Source organism: Ornithorhynchus anatinus, chromosome 15 (genome assembly GCF_004115215.2).
Source record: "Ornithorhynchus anatinus isolate Pmale09 chromosome 15, mOrnAna1.pri.v4, whole genome shotgun sequence".
NCBI classification, from domain to species: Eukaryota; Metazoa; Chordata; class Mammalia; order Monotremata; family Ornithorhynchidae; genus Ornithorhynchus; species Ornithorhynchus anatinus.
The window spans coordinates 2219327-2237562 of record NC_041742.1 but is presented as its reverse complement, the minus strand read 5'-3'; the positions used below and the strand labels follow the sequence as shown (position 1 = coordinate 2237562).

At 62.7% G+C, this 18236-nt stretch overlaps 1 protein-coding gene across 1 annotated transcript in view; it reads right to left on the bottom strand.

The window, feature by feature from the left end:
- Positions 1-16649, bottom strand: part of HLF (HLF transcription factor, PAR bZIP family member) — a 29732-nt gene extending 13083 nt beyond the window's left edge. Inside the window, exons 1-4 of the mRNA XM_039914255.1 lie at positions 16633-16649; positions 15692-16285; positions 15380-15591; positions 12623-12979 (exon numbers count right to left, since the gene is read on the bottom strand). Of these exons, the coding sequence (XP_039770189.1) occupies positions 12623-12979; positions 15380-15591; positions 15692-16285; positions 16633-16649 (1180 nt within the window). The remainder of the gene's footprint in view (positions 1-12622; positions 12980-15379; positions 15592-15691; positions 16286-16632) is intronic.
- Between the last annotated feature and the right edge of the window lie 1587 nt (positions 16650-18236).

Below are 18236 nucleotides of genomic sequence, written 5' to 3'. Positions count from 1 at the left end.
CATTTTCCAGATGAGGCCCAGAGAAGTGAAGCGACCGGCCCCAAGTCACCCAGCTGACAAGCGGCGGCGCGGGGTTCAGAACCCAGAACCTCGAATCCCAAACCCGGGCTCTTGCCACTGTTTCTACTATGCCAACCACTACTTTTTGGAAGTCAGTGAATTGGAGGCTACCAAAGTTTGATGAGCAGAAAATATCCTGCAATTTTGCCCATGTTTCCGGCTTCTCTACCTCGCAGGGCCCTGGGTATTTCTGATCTCCTGCCGCCTTTGCCTGTGAGACTATTTTCTTCCCAGCAGCTTCCCCGCCGGACGCTCTGAAAAACAAAGCCGGCAGAGCGATTTACATCCCAGAGGCTAGAGAAGGCTGGATAGTCAAATAACGCCGTGGTTATTTAGGGGCGTTGAGGTCAGCGCCGACATCCAGTATTTGGGGGTGTTGAAGTCAGGGGAAGAGAGGAGTTACGGTGACAGGAGCAGGAGCGAATGAGCTCCGCCGGTCCAAGTGTCCCGGAGACGACCCCTTCCGATCGGCCCTAATGAAAATCGCCTGCCAATTTCTCCTCGGCCCCGGTGAAGCGTAGTTCCGGCAACGGGGCTCCCGGCCCACACGGCCGCTTCTGGCCGCCGCTCTCCGGTTTGGAGCGCATCTCCATCATTCCTTATTGGAAATCCTACTTTCCAGAAGCCCGGGGTGGAAATCGCTGGATCCCTCCCAGACCCCACGGACGGCTATCCCCTCGAGGCGACCGGCTGTGGGCCTGAGCCTCGGTGGGAGATGAGATCCTCCGGACCGGGCACCCCTCGTGGGCGGGGAACGTGTTCAGCGACTCTTTTGATGCTTCCAAGTGCTCGGTAGAGTGGCGCGCACCCCGTAAGCGCTCGGTAATACCGCAATAATTCTGGTATTTAAACACCCTCCCGTGCGCCAGGCGCTGTACTACGCACTGGGGGTAGGGACGAGATAATCAGGTCGGACACGGTGCCTCTCCCACGTGGGGCTCACAGCCTTAATCCCCTTTTTACGGCTGAGAGAACTGAGGCGCGGAGATGGGAAGTGATTTGCCCAAGGTCACCCGGCAGACCCGAGCGGCTCAGGGAGCGCAAGCGAAACCCCAGAAGAGCCAGTGTGCTGCCAACCTTCTCCCGGTGTCCTTTCTAGTCCCGCAAGCCTTTCGGCGTCGCTGCTGAGGCTTCCCTCCTTCTCCCATAACCTTATCTAACCTCTCCCTGAGTGACTCAGACAATTGCAACCTTCCTCCGCCCCCGCCGCGCTCATTAAAATATCGGGCCCCAGCGAGACTGGCAGCGGGCGCCTCCTTCACCCGCCCGGTTCCCGGCTCCTCTCCTGCACGGCCAGGGTTCGGCCCGAGACGGTCTCACGACGGAGGGGGCTCTGAGCCCTCCCCCCAGATCCACCCCGCTAAGGAAGCAGCGTGGCGTAGGGGAACACCGGCCCGGGAGTCGGAAGGTCGTGGGTTCTAATCCCGCCTCGTCCGCTCCGGGCCCTCGGACAAGTCGTCTCGCCTTCCTCTGCCTCGGTTACCTCATTTGAAAAATGGGGATTAAGACCGTTAGCCCCGTGTGGGACGGGGACCGTGTTCGAGTTGATTATACTGTATCTACCCCAGCGCGTATTTTAAAGTGCCCGGCACAGAGTAAGCGGTTAACGAATACCGTAATCATTATTATCATTGTCACGTCTTCGCGTTACTCGCCCCGATCGACCGAAGGCATCTGAGTTTGCAGAGATTACGGGTCCGCCTGTCAGTACCTTGAGGGCAGGGAGAAACAGGGTGGCCGAGCGGACGGAGCCCGGACCTGCGAGTCACAAGGACTCGGACTCTAATCCCAGCGCCGCCGTTTATCTGCTGTGTGACCTTAGGCAAGTCACTTAACTTCTCTGAGACTCAGTTACTTCATCTGAGACGGTGATTGGGTCAAAGCCTGTTTGCTTATATCCAGCCTTTAGTACGGTGCCTGGCACACAATAAGAACTTAAATGATTATTATCATTATCACGTCTCCCAGCTCTGCTGTCATCTCCCAGGAGCTTAGTATGGTGTTCAGGACACCGGGGACTGTCGGCTCCATGAGGGCAGGGATCGAATCTATTAACTCTATTGGACTGTCCTCTTCCAAGCGCCTAGTAAGGTGCTCTGCACACGGCAGACTGTCAGCTCCGAGAGGGCGGGGATCGTGTCCTAATTCTGCCGTCCGCTCCCGAGTGCCTAGTACGGTGCTCTTCGCAAAATAGGCTCCATGAAGGCGGGGAGGGGGGTGGCTCCCGACTCCGTTGGACTCTCCCGAGCGCTCAGTACAGTGCTCGGCACATAGCAAGTGCCCAGGGTCCACCACAGACTGGTCTACTCTCGCTCGTCCCCGGAGCACCCGGTTCAGAGACCCCACTGGGCCGGCGCAAGGGACTGAGCCCGGCCCTCCCGGCGGCCACCGTCACGTGGAGCTGCGGTTTTTCGGTCCCCGTGGAGAATCGCAGCGGGGAGCCGGGCTGGGGGCCGAGCTTCCCTTTCCACTCAGAACCCCTCCTCCCCTCCGCCCCGGTCAGGGCGTCCCCGGAACCGTGGCTATAAACCCTCCAGGTTCCCCACCCCCGGGGCGACCCGGGGGTCCCCAGAGGGCAGGCGGGGAGTCCAGAGACCCCCCCCCCGGGCCGGGACTCGGTCCTCCTCCCGCCTGGCCGGAATGAGCACACCCCATCGCCGGGACGAGAGGGACCCGGGATAAATTTAGACCGAGGTAGACTCTGCACATCAAAACCAAGGCTGTGAAAGCCTTGAGCCAACCAGATAAAACAGCTTTGTTCTCAAGGAAAAACAGCCCACAACAATCTACAGACGTCTCCTCCGCTGGCCCAGCTCCAGCTCCTGGAGGAAGGAACTTCGGCAGTATTCTCAGAATAGCGGGAACTGGGCAAATGATCCAACGAGCCCCTTCCTCTTGTTTGCTCTGCCTTTTTCACTTGATTTTGCTTGGGTCTCCCTCCTCCTCCCCCTTGCCCTCCTCCTCCTCCTGCCGGGAGCCTCAAGATAAAGTCACTGGCGGAAGGGGTCACCCCACAGCCGCCCATTCGGGAGGGTGATGGCAAAGTCTCCCCCTTCGATTTCTGGAGCCCTGGGCTGCCTCACGCTCGGAAATGAAGCCATTTCGAGCACTCTCTGGCTAGGTCCCGGGTGCCGGAGAAATAAAGTCTCGTGAGCAAAGACTGAACTCGTCTCAGTGGAACAGCAACGGCTCCCAGTCTGGTCAGGAGACGCGACTCGGACTCCCCCCGCGGCTGCCTCCAGCGATCTCCTGACGTTTGAGAAAGTCTGAGGTTGGTCGATCCATCGGAAGTATCTACCGAGCACCCGCTGCGTGCGAGGCGCTCTACTAAGTACGCTTGGGAGAGTACCACAGGGTTAGACGCGATCCCTAACCTCCAGGAGTTTACAGTCGACTGTGTGCAGAGCACTGCACTGAGCACTCGGGAGAATCCGTTAGACTTGGTAGCTGGGATCCCTTTTCCCCACGCGGTCAACTGATTAATGAATCATTGAGCGTCCTGGGGGCCTATCCACTTCCTCTGCTACACTGGAAGCTCCTTGAGGGCGGGGGCTGTGTGTTTGCCGTAAATAATAATGACTGGGATATTCGTGAAGCGTTTCCTATGTGCCAAGCACTGTGCTGAGTGCTGGGGTAGATGCCAGTTAATAAGGTCAGACAGAGTCCCTTTCCCACCCGGTACCCCCCCAGACTAAGGAGGTGGGAGAACGGATATTAAAGCCCCATTTTACAGTTGACAAAATGGGGACACAGAGAAGTTGAACCACCTGCCCAAGGTCATACAGTCGTAGTGGTAAGTGACAAGTGGTAGAGCTGGGATTAGAACCCAGATCCACTGACTCCCGGGCCCGCCCTCTTTCCCCTAGGCCCCGCTGCTTCTCGCCTTCTGTCCCCATCACCTCAGGCCTCAGCGCTCAGCAGGCCGATTGGCTGGCTCTGTCCTGATGCCTCGGTTTCCCCAGCTCACCCTGTGCCAGTCCCCAAGTCCAGCCCCCGCCGGACCTGACCCGGGAAGGAGAGACCTCTCACTCCGGCACCATCCCTTCCACGGGTGGAAATCGGGCCTGGGGGAAGACTGTCCTTTCCCCCCCCCCCCCCCCCCGACGTGGTTTCTAGAACATGCTTTGCACATTGTAAGCACTTAACAAATGCCATCGTTATTATTATCATAGGTAAGAGTTTCTGCTTCCTCGTTACCAGACCTTTAGGGCTCCTACATCAGCTGGGCCATTTGGACTGCAGTCCCCGCCGAGTTGGCCCACCCACCCGCCGGCCCGCACAGGGAAATGCGGAGATCTGACCGGGCAAGAGAGACGCGTGCCGGAAGGGGAGGCGGCCCGGCCTGGTGGGTAGAACCCGGGAGTCAGAAGGACCCGGGTCCCCGCTCGTCTGCTTTGAGACCTCGGGCGAGCCACTGCACTCCTCCGAGTTTCCTCATCTGTGAAACGGAGCCTGTGAGCTCCGTGTGGGACAGAGACGGCTCAGAACAGTGCTTGACACATAGTGAGTGCCGAACAAATACCATCATCGTTGTTATAATTATCGGAGCTGAGGCGAGCCAGCCCCAAACAGCAACCTGCCCCCACACGGGCCACGCCACCCCCCACCCAGGTGGCCGCGTCTCGAACGGCTTTAGGCGACGCACCCGTGCTGGTGCCCGCCCTCCCCGCTCCGCCTTGGGATCCCCGCCAGGGAGTTCTCCATTTCTAATCCGGGGAGCGGAGTCAGGCGGGGTGAAGTCCCACTCCTAAATGGATCGCCTTTTCGGCTCGCCCTCTCGGTTCTTCCAGATCTGCCCCCGTACATTTTCCCCTTGCTCCCAAGAGCCTCCCTTTGCTTTTCAAATGCTCTGCTTCGGGGGGCGGCGGGGGCTCCCCCCAGGAGCTAGGGAGCCCCTCAATCCTCTCCTCGGCTTCTCCCCTCCTCGGCCGGCAGCGAGCTGGCGGGCTCTGGATTTAGAAACCGACAATAGGAGGGGTAGAAGGAGGAGGGCACGGAACACACACACCAAAAAACACACGCATACAGGCACCCTGTCAGTAGTCAGTAAGGGATAACTGGTAAACCCCGATTTTCTTCTCGATTTTCAGATGGACCAGAGGACTTTAAAATGACGGCGGCTGAAGCGACCGTTAATGGCCGAAGGGCTCCCCGTAGCCCGAGCTTCCCCTCGGAAGGGCGTTCCCCCCGGGGGGTCGGGAGGAACGTGCCCGCCGAGACGGGGTATCGCTCCCCTCCGCGCTGGAGTCCAGTCCGCCCCGTCGGTCTCCCTTCCAGGAACCCCACGGTGGGTTAAGCTCATTTGCCCGCTTCCACCGGATGCGCCAACAGCCCGGGGCGACGGCGGCGGTGACCACGGCGGTCGGGGTGGCACGATCAGGATGGCAAATCGCATCTCCCGGGAATGTGGATTCTTGGATTTTTGGGGGTGGTAATTTACCCTGCTTTCCCGAGCGCCCACTGGGGACGGGAGACGCACTGAAGCGGGGGACGACGCCCTGTACTGAGCACCCACCGAGTGCGACGCGCTATTTTGCGGGCCGCTCTCACGGACGGGGCCGGGGGGAGGACAGATCGAGATCCCCCCGCGACTGGTCACGCCGGGCCCCGTCCCCGCCGGCATTCCGTCGGAGAGCTCCAGCCGGGCGGTGAGGTTTCTAATCTCTGCCCCCCATCCGCATCTGGACCGGTCGGTCGAGGATTCGGAGGGCTGGTCCAGAGCTGATCGGAAACGAGACTGCCGCCGCCCCACCCCGAGCCAGTCCCCGCTAAACCCCTTATTTCTGCCAATCCGTTTATGCAACGGCGCTCCGAGAACACGCCGTCCCTGACGAGATGCCCGAGCGGTAAGTGCACCCTCCTCTCACCGGGTTGCTCGCGGGTTTCCCTGGGGTGATGATCCGCCCGGCCTCGAGGGTGGCCGAGGACCCCAGGTCGGGGGAAACGGCGGTATTGGTTAAGCGCTTATACTATGTGCCAAGCACTTATAAGGCGATCAGGTCGTCCCACGTGGGGCTCACGGTCTTCATCCCCATTTTACAGATGAGGTCACTGAGGCCCAGAGAAGTGAAGCGGCTTGCCCAAAGTCACACGGCTGACAAGCGGCGGATCGGGGATTAGAACCCATGCCCTCTGACTCCCAAGCCCGGGCTCTTTCCGCCGAGCCACGCTGCTTCCGAGGGAAACTTCCTCAGTGGAGCGCGCACGCGGCTGGGAGATGGGAAACCTGGGTTCGAGCCCCTGCTCCACCACTGGTCCGCTGTGTGACCTCGAGCAAGTCAGTTAACCTCTCTGGGCCTCAGCTTCCTCATCTGTAAAATGGGGATAAGATAGAGGCGAGTCCCTGGTAGGACAGGGATTGGGCCCGCTCTGGGCTTAACCGAGCCTCGGTAAATATTATCCCGGAGGGTCCCGACCCCGTGCTAACACTTGGAGGCGTTTCTGCGGGACTGCCAGGAGCAGTGAGCTTGGGCAATCGGGGAGATAGGGGAAGGGGTTGAAATGGGGGAGACAGAAGGAGAAAGGGAGGCTGCTGTAGGGTCCGCGGCTGCCGCTGTGCCGGGGAGATGTGGGGGCCCTCCCCCTGCCCCTTCCTGACCGCACATCTTCTCTTAGACCAGTGCCAGGTTTCGAAAAGGGCCAGGACGAGGCCGCTCTGACTTGGCGGAGGTCGGTTCATTTCTGAGCCACCCCGGCAAGGATCCGGGTTAGGGACCGGAGGGCGCGGCGGGAGGAGAACCGGGGGGGTGGGGGGGGGGCTCCCATCTTGACCCGACCGTCCCGCTGAGACCGGCTCGGTCCGGGCCCGCCTCCCGGATGTTAGCCGGGCTCGGCCCGCGGGCCAAAGGACACCGAAAACTCCACTGGGTGATTGGGAGAGGACGGGAGAGTTAGTAGAAACGATCCCTGACCTGAAGGAGCTGATTTAGTCTGCAGAGCACTGTACTGAGCACTTGGGAGAGTTAAGCTTTAAGAAGAATACAGGAGAGTTAGTAGATGTGATTCCCGTCCTGAACGAGCCAGCAGTCTACTGCGTGCAGAGCACTGCACTGCACTAAAGGCCATTTGTTGAGGAAACTTGGCCCCGCACGTGGGCTGGGTTGGGGCCAGGACCTTCCCTCCATTGCCAACTCCCTTCTTCTTATTGCCCCAGACCCTCTGGGCAGGTCCGGACGCACCCGCGATAGCGGTACGGACTCACTTTCGGTCTCCCGGGAGGGCACCAGGGCCCACGGGGGGCAAAGGATAGAATCCCTGAGTCGGGTGAAAGCCCTGGGCAGTCGTCATTATTATTGTTTTTTATCATCATCATCATCATCATCATCATCATTAATGATGATAATGCTCCCTTTATTCAGCCCCCTTCCCGGCCCCACAGCACCCACGTACATAACTGTAATTTATTTATTTATTGTCTGTCTCCCCTCTAGACTGTAAACTAGTCGGGAGGGAACGTGCTCGTTTATTGTTATATTGTACTCGGCCAAGTGCTCAGTACAGTGCTCTGGACACAGTAAGTGTTCAGTAAATAAGACCGGGTGAATGAATGAGCGAATGACGATAACGACGATGGTGACGATGTGCTAACTACGCGCCAAGCAGTGTGGTCAGTACACGATCATCGGATCGGACACGGTTCCTCGCCCACGCCGGGCTCACAATCTATCTAAACCTTGATTCTATTTATTGCTACTGTTTTTATCCGTCCGTCTCCCCCGGTTAGACCGGGAGCCCGTCAGCGGGCAGGGACCGTCTCCATCTGTTGCCGATCTGTCCGTTCCAAGCGCTTAGTACAGTGCTCTGCACGTAGTAAGCGCTCAATAAACACTATTGAAAAAACCCTATTTTGCAGATGAGGACACTGAGGCTCGGAGGGGATAAGCAATTTGCCCAAAGTCACACAGCAGGCAACCAGAACTGGGATTAGAACCCAGGTCTCCTGTCTCCAGCCCCAGGCTCTTTCCACCAGGCCACATGGCCTTCCCTGCAGGTCATTATTTCAGAACCTTTTTTTTTTTTTTGGAACGGTATTTCTTAAGCTCTTTGTGCCAGGCACTGTACTAAGCGCTGGGGTAGATACAAGCTAATTAAGCCGGACACAGTCCAGGTCCCACGCGGGGCTCTCAGTCTACAGATGAGGTAACCGAGGCACAGAGGAAGCGAAGCAAGGTCACGCAGCAGACAGGTAGGGGAGGGGAATTCAAACCCAGGTCCTTGTGACTTCCAGACCCGTGCTCTATTTACTACGCCACGCTGTTTCTCCTCTAAAGCACTCAGTACAGTGCTCCGCGCGAGCAAGTACTCAATCAATACAATGGATTGGTAAATCTAGGGGGGACCCCGATTCACGGCAGCGGCCTGAGCGCTTTGAACGTCTCTCCACCCACTCTCCTCCAGCTCCCTCTCTTTCCCCGCTCTACTCAGCGGGAGTCCGGGCCCCCGGGTCTATTCAGTGTCCGAACCCCGCCGCCCTTGTGTTTGGAGATGCAAATCCTCAGTGATCACCACCGTCCCCACCAGCCATCGGCCTCCCCATTGACAAAAGGCTCAAGGACCCCTTCAGAAAGACCCCTCAGAATCTCTTCTGGGAGGGGGGCCGGTCCCTGGGTTAAGACTTTGGAATCTGCCTCCCTGAAATCTATCTTCCTCAGCAATCTGCAACGTTTTCCATCGCGGCTTTGAAACGGCACCGCCGTTTCGACGGAGGGAGATATCGGAGCCGATCTCTCCTTCTTACGATGCAACGGCGTTGGATTTGCGAGGAGGAAAGGAAAAACAAAAGTATTCCATCTGGGAAGGTATGCTCATTCTAGAAAAGACGATTCCCCCGGGGGACGGTCCGGAAGCACTCTAGATGGGAAGAGGGGGAGCAGAATGGGCATTTCATTCATTCGGTCCTTCGATCGGATTTTTTGAGCGCTTACGGTGTGCAGGGCACTGCACTAAGCGCTTGGAAAGTGCAATTAGGCGACAGATGGTGACGATAATAATGATGTTGGTATTGGTTAAGCGCTTACTACGTGCAGGGCACTGCACTAAGCGCTTGGAAAGTACAATTAGGCGACAGATAGTGATAATAATAATGTTGGTACTGGTTAAGCACTTACTATGTGCAGAGCACTGTTCTAAGCGCTGGGGTAGACACAGGGGAATCGGGTTGTCCCACGCGAGGCTCACGGTTAATCCCCATTTTACAGATGAGGTCACTGAGGGCCAGAGAAGTGAAGCGACTCGCCCACTTCTTGAGCGCTCACTATGTGCAGAGCACTGTACTAAGCTCTTGGAATGGACAAGTCGGCAACAGATAGAGTCCCCGCCCTCGTGGCGGAGTGGCAGAGCCGGGAGTCGAACCCACGACCTCCGCCTCCCAAGCCCAGGCTCTTTTCCACTGAGCCACGCTGCTTCCCTACCCAACAGTGGGCTCACAGTCTAGAAGGGGGAGACGGACCACAAGCAGCGCGGCTCGGTGGAAAGAGCACGGGCTTTGGAGTCAGGGCTCATGAGTTCGAATCCCAGCTCTGCCCCTTGTCGGCTGGGTGACCGGGGGCGAGTCACTTCACTTCTCGGTGGCTCAGTTCCCTCATCTGTAAAACGGGGATTGAGACCGTGAGCCCCACGTGGGACAACCCGATTCCCCTGTGTCTACCCCAGCGCTCAGAACGGTGCTCGGCACATAGCAAGCGCTTAACCGGTACCAACATTATTATTATTAACAAAACGGGCGGACAAGCATCAATATCAACTGCCATATCAAGCGCGATGCCTCGAGTGCAGCGGCTGCGGAGGGAGGCGAGAAGCGGGGTGGGATGGAACGGGGAGGGAGAAGAGGGAATGAGGAGGAGGTCCGGGTAGTCGGGAGGATCCACCCAATCCGAAGGACGTCGGGAGCGGCTGGAGGAGGCGGTGGCGAGAGAGGGAGGGCCTGACCCCTCGCTCCGAGTCGCCAAGGCCTATGGAGCTTCTCTTCCCCTCTTCAAATCCCTACTTAAAGCTCACCTCCTCCGAGAGGGCTTCCCAGACTGAGCTCCCCCCCTTTTCCCTCTGCTCCCTCTACCCTCCCCCCTTCACCTCTCCGCAGCTAAACCCTCTTCTCCCCTCTTTCCCTCTCCCCCTCTCCCGTCCCACCCCCTCGGCGCCGTACCCGTCCGCTGGACTGTATACGTCTTCATCGCCCTATTTATTTCGTTTAATGATTCCTTCATTCATTCAATAGTATTTATTGAGCGCTTACTATGTGCAGAGCACTGTACGAAGCGCTTGGAATGAGATGTACATCACCCCGATTCTATTTATCTCTGCCATTGTTTTTACGAGACGTCCTTCCCCTCGACTCTATTTAATCGCCATCGTTCTCGTCCGCCCGTCTCCCCCGATGAGACCGTGAGCCCGTCAAGGGGCGGGGACCGTCTCTATCTGTTGCCCATTTGTCCATTCCAAGCGCTTAGTACAGCGCTCTGCACACAGTAAGCGCTCAATAAATACTATTGACTATGGAGGCGGGCGAGGGGCCCTCTTCCCTCCGGAGAACTTGCGATGGGGAAAGAGAGGGATTCCACCTCTGGTTTTCCCGCAGGAAAAGACACCGGGCCGGGATCCAAGGGGTGAGGCACAGACCGCCTCCGGGAGAGACCAGCGGGTTGCCAAACTCCACCGGAAATCTGCTAGGTAGCCAGATCCTCGAGGACAGCGATCGTGTCCCCCGACTCTAGTCTCGCGAGTGCTCAACACAGTGCTCTGCCCACGGGAGGTGCTCAGTACGTGCCGATGAAATGGAAAGTCACGAGGGAGCGAGACGGGTTTTTTTCCCTTGCAGAACTAGGGCGGCGAGGTGGCTTCTTCCCTTCCGGAACCTGGGGGGAAACGCGTGCCCAGAAACCTCTCTGGGCCTCAGTCCCCTCATCTGGAAAACGGGGATTAAGACGGTGAGCCCCACGTGAGACAACCTGATCGACCGTCCTTGTATCGACCCCAGAAGGGGAAGCAGCGTGGCTCAGTGGAAAGAGCCTGGGCTTCCGAGTCAGAAGTCACGAGTTCGACTCCCGGCTCTGCCGCTTGTCAGCCGTGTGACTGTGGGCGAGTCACTTCACTTCTCTGGGCCTCAGTTCCCTCATCTGGAAAATGGGGATTAACCGTGAGCCTCACGTGGGACAGCCTGATTCCCCTGTATCTCCCCCAGCGCTTAGAACGGTGGTCTGCACATAGTAAGCACTTAACAAATACTATCATTACTATTATTATTATCGTTCTTTAAAACCGAGGGTGCAAAGCAGCCACGCAACAGGTTGTTTGTTTTCTTGTTAGTTCTTGAGCGAGGAGCCTGGCAGGGGGATCGGTTGCAAGGAAAGGCAGAACACCGATTCGGAACGGAAATGAGATCCGTATTCTAATCCAGAATTTGAGAAGCAGCGCGGTTGGGTGGGAAGAGCCCGGGTTTGGGAGTCCGAGGTCATGGGTTCGAATCCCGGCTCCGCCGCTCGTCAGCTGTGTGACTGTGGGCGAGTCACCTCACTTCTCTGGGCCTCGGTTCCCTCGTCTGTAAAACGGGGATTAACCGTGAGCCTCACGTGGGACGACCCGATGACCCCGGATCTCCCCCGGCGCTTAGAACGGCGCTCTGCACATAGTAAGCGCATAACAAATACCAACATTATTAATCCAGGGGCTGCCGCTGGCCCATCACATGTCCGTGGGCCAGTCGCTCGCTGGGCCTCCCTCTCTTCATCTGTGAGAAGGCGGATGAGCTGCCCAATCTCCCTCCTTCTGAGAAAGTAAAGCCCGCGCGGAAAGGGACAGTGCACGGTCTAATTATTTCATATCCATCCCATCGCTTAGCCCAGTGCTCGGTACCTACGCCATCATGAAAACCGTGGAGTTCGACCCGGGCGGGGGAGGATCGGGGACTCTCCACGACAAGGCTCCTGAACGACAGGCCTCTCCGCCCTCTCCGGCTCGTGCCGCTCCCTCTCCTCGGCCGCGCGGTCCGCCGACCCTCTCTCCGGACCCCGGCACCCCCAAGCCGGCTCTCCCCATCCCGCCCCCGCCAGCGGCCCCGCTCGGCCGACCGCGTCGACACCTGGGCGACCGAACCGTCCGGCGCCCGGGTCGCTACGGGGGCAGTGGAATGCCATCTGGGCAACCTTCCTCGGCAAAGCCGGGAGGCCTCTGAAGAAACCGAGGCAGGAGCGCGGAGAGGTGCGGGCGAGGAACCCGCCGGGGGTGGTTCAGGGTGCGGGGAGATGCCACGGCCCCGGCCCCCGCCTCCCCCGGGGGGGTCCGGCGGGGAGGCGCGGCCCCGACCGGGCTCCGACGGGACCGGGGAGGCCCGCGCTAGGCCGGGACCCTGGGGCGGGTTCCCTTCCCGCCACGTCAGACCACCCCAGAGACCCACCACCCCGTGGTTCCAGCCCAGCCCCCCGGGGAGTTTGGGCCCGCGACGACGACGGTATCGGCGGAGCGCTTACTCCGTGCCAGACACCGTGCCGAGCGCGGAGGCACACGGAGACGACTTCCCCGGCCGGGCCGGGGCGGAAGGCGGGGGTGCCGGGGCGGGGCCCGGAGGTACCTGGTCGTCCGGGGCCCGGCAGGCAGCCGTGGGTCCCGAGGCCGGCGGGGCGCAGGGCCGCGTCGCTGCGGCCGCTCAGGTCCACGACGGAGGGTCCCCGCTGGAGGGCCGGGGGCGGGGGCGCGTGGTCGTGCGGGGCGGGGCTGGGCGGGATGCCGTTTTCGGACAGGAACTCCTCCAGGTCCATGTACTCCAGCTGGAAGGTGTCTCCGTCGTACGGGAGGGTCTTATCCCAGAGGGTCGGGCCCAGGAAGGCGGACTGGGGCACCGCGGGACCACCGCTGCCCCCGCCGCCGCCGCCGCCGCCGCCGTCGTCGTCGTCCAGCTTCTTCTCCTTGTCCTTGTCTTTCCCAAACGCTGCGGGCGGGGGCACAGACCACACGGCCACCGTTACTTCTCCTCGCGCTCCCTCCCCGGGCCCGTCCCCGTTTCCCGCCCGGGGACCCTCCCTCACCCTCGGTCGGTCGTATTTACCGAGCGCTTACCGGGTGCGCAGCGCTGTGGCGAGCGCTGGGGAGAGGACGCCATACAATCTCGACTCCGCCGCCTCCGATCCCTCGCTCACACCCTTCCCCCTCCGCCAACGACCCCACCTTCCCGCCCCGTCCGTGCTGTCCCCGTCAGTCAGAGGTATTTATTGAGCACTCGTCGCGTGCCCGGCACCGTACCGAGCGCTTGGGAGAGGTGACGGACACATTCCCTGCCCACGGGGAGCTTAGAGACTAGAGGGGGAGACAGACGTGAACGCGGAGAAGTAAAATTGCAGACATGTACGTAAATGCCGTGGGGCCGGGGCCGGGGGAGGAACCTAAGGGAGCAGGAAGGGAGCGGGAGAAGAGGAAAGGAGGAGGGATTAGTCAGGGAAGGCCTCTCGGAGGAGAGGGCGGGAAGCGGCGTGGCGCAGCGGAAAGGGCCCGGGCTTGGGAGTCAGAGGTCGTGGGTTCGAATCCCCGCTCGGCCAGCCGTCAGCCGGGCGACTGTGGGCGAGTCACTTCACTTCTCTGGGCCTCGGTCACCTCGCCCGTCCAACGGGGGTGGAGGCGGGACTGGGGCCGCGGCCGACTCAATCTGCTCGTTCAGAGCTCAGTACGGTGCCCGGTACGTAGCGACCACTTAACGGATGCCCGGGCCGTAGTCTCCAAGCGCTCAGCGCAGCGCTCCGCGCACAGCGAGCGCTCAATAAACACGACCGGCCGGATGAGCGGATCGTCAACGAGCCAAGGCACCCGCGGCCTTTTTCTCCTTCTCTTCCGCACTCTGTCAGTCCGCTTATACGTTCGGTTCTCGATTTTTAATCCCACCGGGTCGGAAAAGATTTTCACATCCGTCTCTCCGGGCAGGGCGGGGGCCGGTCGTGGGCGGGGATTGCAGCTGGCCCTTCCGTGGCGTTTCCCCCAGCGCTCAGTACAGGGCACCGTACCCGGCGGACGCTCGGTCAGTGCCATCTCCGCTCCTCCTCCTCCCGGACACCGTCCGCTTTCCCCAAATCCTCTGGAGCAGCTGACCGGGAGGAAAGAGTTCAGCCCGGGGAAAAACCCTCCAAGCGCGAGGGCGTCCGCCTCCATCGGTCGGTAGACGCCAACGTACCGAACCCCTACTCGGGGCAGACCGCCGTACTGAGCACCCGGTACGCTTCAGCAGAGGCGAGATTCGCCGCTCTCCAGGAAGCGGCGTGGCCCGGCGGAAAGAGCGGGGGCTCGGGAGTCGGGAGGACCCGGGTTCCGATCCCGGCCCCGCCGCCCGTCCGCTGGGCGACCTCGGGCGAGTCACTCGGCCGGGCCCGACTCGCCTCCTGTCTCCAACGGGGATTAGGGCCGCGAGCCCCACGTGGGCCGGGGACCGCGGCCCACCCGATCGACCCGTACCTACCCCGCCGCTTAGCACGGCGCCCGGCACGTAGCAGGCGCTTCTCCGACGCCATTAGGAGAAGGAGCTTAAGAACGAGGAAGGGGTGGGAGGAGGGGGAGACGGACAAACGCACTTCAACCACGTTCCGGGGCTCTCCCTTCGGCGGCGACCGACCTCACCGGCCCAGGGGGCTCCGAGAGCGGCCGGGGGGCAGAGGAGCGGCGGGCGGGGCCGGTTCCGTGGGGCCGAGGAGAAACGTCTTAGGTCGCCGCCGCCGACGCCGCGCCCCGGGTTGCCCCGGCCCGGCGCACGCGGCCGCCGGACGGCCGGAACCCCCCCCCCCCACCCCCCAGAAAATCGATCTTCTATCCGAAAGGATTTCCGGGCTCCCGGAGGACCCGTCGCGGGGCCAACGCCTCTCCCGCCAACGTGCCCGGAGCGGGGCGGCCGGGGCGAGACGGACTCCGGGCGGGCGAGAAGGCACGGTGCCCCGAGGACACCGCGCCCGCCGCGAGAGGCGGATCGGGGGGTGCGGGGGATGAGGGGGCGGCGAGGACGGAGAGGCGGGGGGCTGTCCGCCTCGGGCCCGGGGAGACCCTCCGGGGGCCGGGGGCGGCCGGACGGCCAACCGGGCTCCGGGAAAGAGGGCGCGGTCGCGGGGCGCGCTCTCCCCTCTCCCCACCCCGTCCCCGGGGAGGGGCAGGGGAGGGCGGGAGGCTCCCGGGCCTCGTCGGGGACCCCCGGCTCCCCGGTGCCGCCCGCGGCCACGGCTCCCCCAGCCCGGGGAGGAGGAAGGGGAGGAGGCGGCGGCGCCGCGCGCCGGCCCGGGGCCGCCCGCCACTCTCGGGGTGTCGCCCCTTCCCGGGGCCGGATCCCGGGGAGCTCGGGCGGCGGGGGGGCGGTCCTCACCGTCTTCGTGGTGCAGCGGCAGCTTCAGGGGGTTCTCCAGCAGGGACTTGAGGACCCCGTAGCTGGGGGGGACGAAGGTGGGGCTCAGGGGCAGCGGGCGGGCCATCTTCTCCGGGTGGCGGGCCGGGGCGGCGGCCGGGGCGACGGGCGACCCCGGCGGGGGGGCAGGGGGTCCGCCGCCGGACGGGCCGGGAGCCGTCCGCCTCGGGGGACTGCGGGGGGGGGGCGCCCCGGGGGCCGGGGGGGGCTCGGCGGGGTCCTCGGGGGGGCCCGCGGGGGGGGGGGGGCTCAGCGGAGTCCGCAGGGGGGCGCAGCAGGGGTCCGCAGGGGAGGGCACGGGGGTTCTCGGCGGGGCGCCGCAGAGTCCGCAGGGGGGCGCGGCAGGGTCCGCAGGGGGGCGCGCCGGGGTCCGCGGGCGGGGGGGGGACGAGGTCCGCAGGGGGGCGCACCGGGGGGGGGCCGCAGGGGGGGCGAGCGGGGTCCTTAGAGAGCGCGAAGGGGTCCGCAGGGGGGCGCGGCAGAGATCCGTGGGGGGGGGCGCACAGGGGTCCGCGGGGGGCGCGGCAGAGATCCGTGAGGGGGGCGCACAGGGGTCCGCAGGGGGGCGCGGCGGAGATCCGCGGGGGGATGCAGAGGGGTCCGCAGGGGGGCGCGGCGGAGATCCGTAGGGGGGCGAGCAGGGTCCGCAGGGGGGCAAGGAAGGGGTCCGCAGGGGGGCGCGGCGGAGATCCTAGGGGGGCGAGCAGGGTCCGCAGGGGGGCGCACCGGGGTCCTCGGGAGGGCGCGACGGAGATCCGCGGGGGGATGCGGAGGGGTCCGCAGGGGGGCGCGGCGGAGATCCGTAGGGGGGCGAGCAGGGTCCGCAGGGGGGCAAGGAAGGGGTCCGCAGGGGGGCGCACCGGGGTCCTCGGGAGGGCGCGGCGGGGTCCTCAGCAGGGGGGCGCCCCGGTGGCCCGGGCCGAGCCCTCCCCAGGCCCGCGGCGCTTCGACGGCCGCCCGCTGTGGCCTCGGCCCCTCGGCCCCCGGGCCCCCACGGTCCGAAACGGTCCCCGGCGACGCGGCGGGAGGGAGGGAGGGAGGGAAGGAGGCGGGAGGGAGGGAGGGAGGCGGGCCCGGTGTCTGGCGCCCCCATGTGCGGGGGCCCCCCCCCCCACTGACGTCAGGGCCCGCACCGCGCAGCGCCGGGCGTGCGGGGGCGGAGCCCGCCCCCTCCCCGACCCCGCGGCCCGCCCCCCGCCGCCCGCCCCGCTTGCCGTCGCCGCTCGCGCATCCTTCGGTCGAGGTGCTATGTGATGAGCGCCGACGCCGTGCGGAGCGCCTCTCGAAGCGCCGGGGGCGATGCGGGATCATCGGGCCGGCCCCCGTGGGGCCCCCGGGCTCCCTCCCCATCCGACAGATGAGGTCACTGAGGCCCGGACGATAATAATGTCGGTGGTTGTGAAGCGCTTGCTATGTGCAGAGCACTGTACTAAGCGCTCGGGGAGATCCGGGGTCAGCGGGTCGTCCCCCGTGGGGCTCCCGGGCTCCCTCCCCATCCGACAGATGAGGTCACTGAGGCCCGGACGATAATAATGTCGGTGGTTGTGAAGCGCTTACTATGTGCAGAGCACCGTACTACACGCTGAGACCCGGGGTCATCGGGCCGTCCCCCGTGGGACTCCCGGGCTCCCTCCCCATCCGACAGATGAGGTCACTGAGGCCCGGACGATAATAATGTCGGTGGTTGCGAAGCGCTTACTATGTGCAGAGCACTGTACTAAACGCTGAGATCCGGGGTCATCGGACCGGCCCCCGTGGGGCTCCCGGGCTCCCTCCCCATCCGACAGATGAGGTCACTGAGGCCCGGACGATAATAATGTCGGTGGTTGTGAAGCGCTTGCTATGTGCAGAGCACTGTACTAAGCGCTCGGGGAGATCCGGGGTCATCGGACCGGCCCCCGTGGGGCTCCCGGGCTCCCTCCCCATCCGACAGATGAGGTCACTGAGGCCCGGACGATAATAATGTCGGTGGTTGTTAAGCGCTTACTATGTGCAGAGCACCGTACTAGACGCTGAGATCCGGGGTCATCGGGCCGTCCCCCGTGGGGCCCCCGGGCTCCCTCCCCATCCGACAGATGAGGCCACTGAGGTCCAGAGAGGTTAAACGCTTGATCAATACTATTCCTACTAGAGAAGCAGCGCGGCTTTAGGGGGACAAGCCCGGGCTGGGGAGTCCGAGGTCGTGGGTGCGAATCCCGACTCCGCCACTTGTCTGCTGTGGGCGAGCCTCGGTGCCTCCGTTCCCTCGTCTGGAAAATGGGGATGAAGGCCCCGTGAGCCTCGCGCGGGACAACCCGGGCATCCTGTATCCACCCCGGCGCTTAGAAGTGTGCTCGGCACGTAGGAAGCGCTGAGCCGATACCGACGTTACTATTATTATTATTATTATTATTTTTATTATTACTATTACCCCTCTTCATACCCGAAGTGAACCCGCAGGTAATCTGGTCTGCGCTCGTCGTCGCCTTCCCCTCCTCTGCCCTCCCCGTGGGTTCTTTCCCTTTCCCGTTCCAGAGAAAGAAATCTGCCCGGTCCAGATTCTGGGCCAAAAAAGTGGAGTCCAAGAGGTAGCTTGGGGCTCGGGTCGGGAGCCGGATGTCTTGGGAGTTTAATCATGATAACGATAATAATGTCGGTATTTGTTAAGCGCTTACTACGTGCGGAGCACCGTTCTAAGCGCCGGGGGGGGGGGGGAGATCCGGGGTCATCGGGGCGTCCCACGTGAGGCTCCCGGTTAATCCCCATTTTCCAGATGAGGTCACTGAGGCCCAGAGAAGTCAAGCGACTCGCCCGCGGTCACCCGGCTGACGAGTGGCCG